The sequence below is a fragment of the Cucurbita maxima genome, unplaced genomic scaffold, assembly GCF_002738345.1.
Source record: "Cucurbita maxima cultivar Rimu unplaced genomic scaffold, Cmax_1.0 Cma_Scf01735, whole genome shotgun sequence".
NCBI classification, from domain to species: Eukaryota; Viridiplantae; Streptophyta; class Magnoliopsida; order Cucurbitales; family Cucurbitaceae; genus Cucurbita; species Cucurbita maxima.
Window position 1 is genome coordinate 1615 of NW_019273751.1, and position 2140 is coordinate 3754.

The 2140-nt window shown below is 35.7% G+C and overlaps 1 protein-coding gene across 1 annotated transcript; it reads left to right on the forward strand.

The window, feature by feature from the left end:
* Positions 1 to 215: 215 nt before the first annotated feature.
* Positions 216 to 2132, forward strand: LOC111475529 (polygalacturonase-like; the record flags this gene model as incomplete). The annotated part of the gene is made up of 4 exons (XM_023119902.1): positions 216 to 692; positions 826 to 1115; positions 1387 to 1615; positions 1947 to 2132. Coding segments are annotated over exons 1-4 (1182 nt in total), but the record flags the coding sequence as incomplete, so codon positions are not given.
* Between the last annotated feature and the right edge of the window lie 8 nt (positions 2133 to 2140).

A 2140-nucleotide genomic window follows, 5' to 3' on the forward strand; every position in this document is an offset into this window, starting at 1 on the left:
ACCCCTAATTAAAATTGGTTAAACCGTATAAAAACAATAATGGTTAAATAGAACAAGAAACCGTATAAAACCAATAATGGTTAAATAGAACAAGAATAGAATAGTACTTGAGACGCGTGGGTTAAAGTTAGAGTTAGAAGGGTAAGCATTAACCTACAAATATCACTCCACAGCTCTTCCATTTTCCTATCACTTGCTTCCTTTTTCTCTCTCTCATGCTTATCACCAACCCTTGTGTCATCAAGTTTTCTTCCGCTCTTCTAGTAACCTTCCATGTTTTTCTTTCCCTTCAACTTCTGTTTTTTAACCATGCCTTGGCTGCTGAATTAACATTCAATATTATTAGCCTCGGTGCCAAGCCCGATGGAAAGACCGATGCCTCGTCTGTGCTTCAAATGACATGGGCTAAGGCTTGTGACTCGTCTACACCGGCCACTATTTACGTTCCCGATGGTATATTCTACGTTCGAAGTGTGAGCTTTAATGGGCCTTGTAAGAACAATGTTATTACCGTTCTCATCGATGGAACTCTTGTGGCTTCCTCGGACATTCAAGTTTTAGCTAAAACTAAATCTTGGATTGAGTTTAGTCACATAGATGGGCTTTCCATTACTGGCGGTACTATCGATGGGCAAGGAACTGCCTTATGGAATTGTAAACACTCGGGGAAGAGTTGCCCCGTTGGAGCCACGGTATGCAAAATTTGAGTTGGCTTGATAAAAAATAAAATTTGAAAATTTTTCTTCGGCCGAAGGTTGAAAGAAAATGAATCGATTAATTTAAAATATATACTGATTCTTTCTTTTGATTCTTTTGAATCGATAGAGCCTTCAAATAAATGATGCACAAAACGTGAACATCAATGGATTATCTTCGATTAACAGCCAAAAGTTCAACATTGTGGTGCATGGGTGTCAAAACGTGCATATGACAAGAGTGAATGTCTCGGCTGCAGACGATAGTCCAAACACTGATGGCATCCATGTGCAACAATCATCAGATGTGACCATCCTCAATTCGAGCATTAGCAACGGTGACGACTGCATCTCAATCAGTCCAGGGACCTCCAACTTGTGGATGGAAAGTATTACATGCGGACCTGGACATGGAATCAGGTAGCTAGAGATAGATTATGACGAACATGTTTCGAGATTGTTTTTTAAAGGGTTAAACAAATTTGTCGCATTAAATTTTAAATGATAAAACAAAAGGTTGAATTAAATTTGAAGGATTAAAAATATATTCTAAAGTTATTTTGAGGGTGCCAAAAAAGATTTAAATTATTTTAAAAATATTTTGGATCAAAATTGTTATTTAATGTACTAGGTTAGAGTGAGAAAATTAAACCTCATGAAAAATTTGGTATTTTATTGAATGTATTTGTAGCATTGGGAGCTTGGGGATAAAGGCCGAGGAGGATGGAGTACATAACGTTACACTGACACTATCTACTTTCACCGGGACTCAGAATGGAGTAAGGATTAAGTCTTGGGGAAGACCAAGCCGTGGATTTGCTACAAAAGTTTATTTTCAACACATCATTATGGATAATGTGAAAAACCCGATCATAATTGATCAAAATTACTGTCCACATGAGACAGACTGTCCTGGTCAGGTATAATTTCTCGTAAATCTCAAACAAGTTAATTTTTTTCTAATTGTATTTAGCCTTAAATTTGAATAGAACTCAATATTTTAATTTTATAAATAATTGATTTATTTTCTCTTTAATTGTTTGAAATTTGTTTGGTTTAAAATGGGTGCTAAATTATTAGTATTATTTCTTTGTTAAATTAAATTACTTTTGTGGGTAATAAATTGCGGACTCCATTACCCTTACATATCTTAAAATGGTATGAAGTTTTTAGGCGGTAAAAAAGTTTTATAGATATTCTTGTTTATCAGTTTCCGTAGCATACGTTGATCGTTCTTCTTTATTCTAACAGGCTTCTGGAGTTAAAGTCAGCGAAGTAACATACGAAGACATCAAGGGAACTTCCGCCACTGAAATAACAATCAATTTTGATTGTAGCCCAATAAATCATTGCACTGGATTAAGCATGAAAGACATAAACCTAACTTACGAGAATCACATCGCTAAAGCTTCATGTAAAAATGCCGAAGGAACTACCTCTGGTGT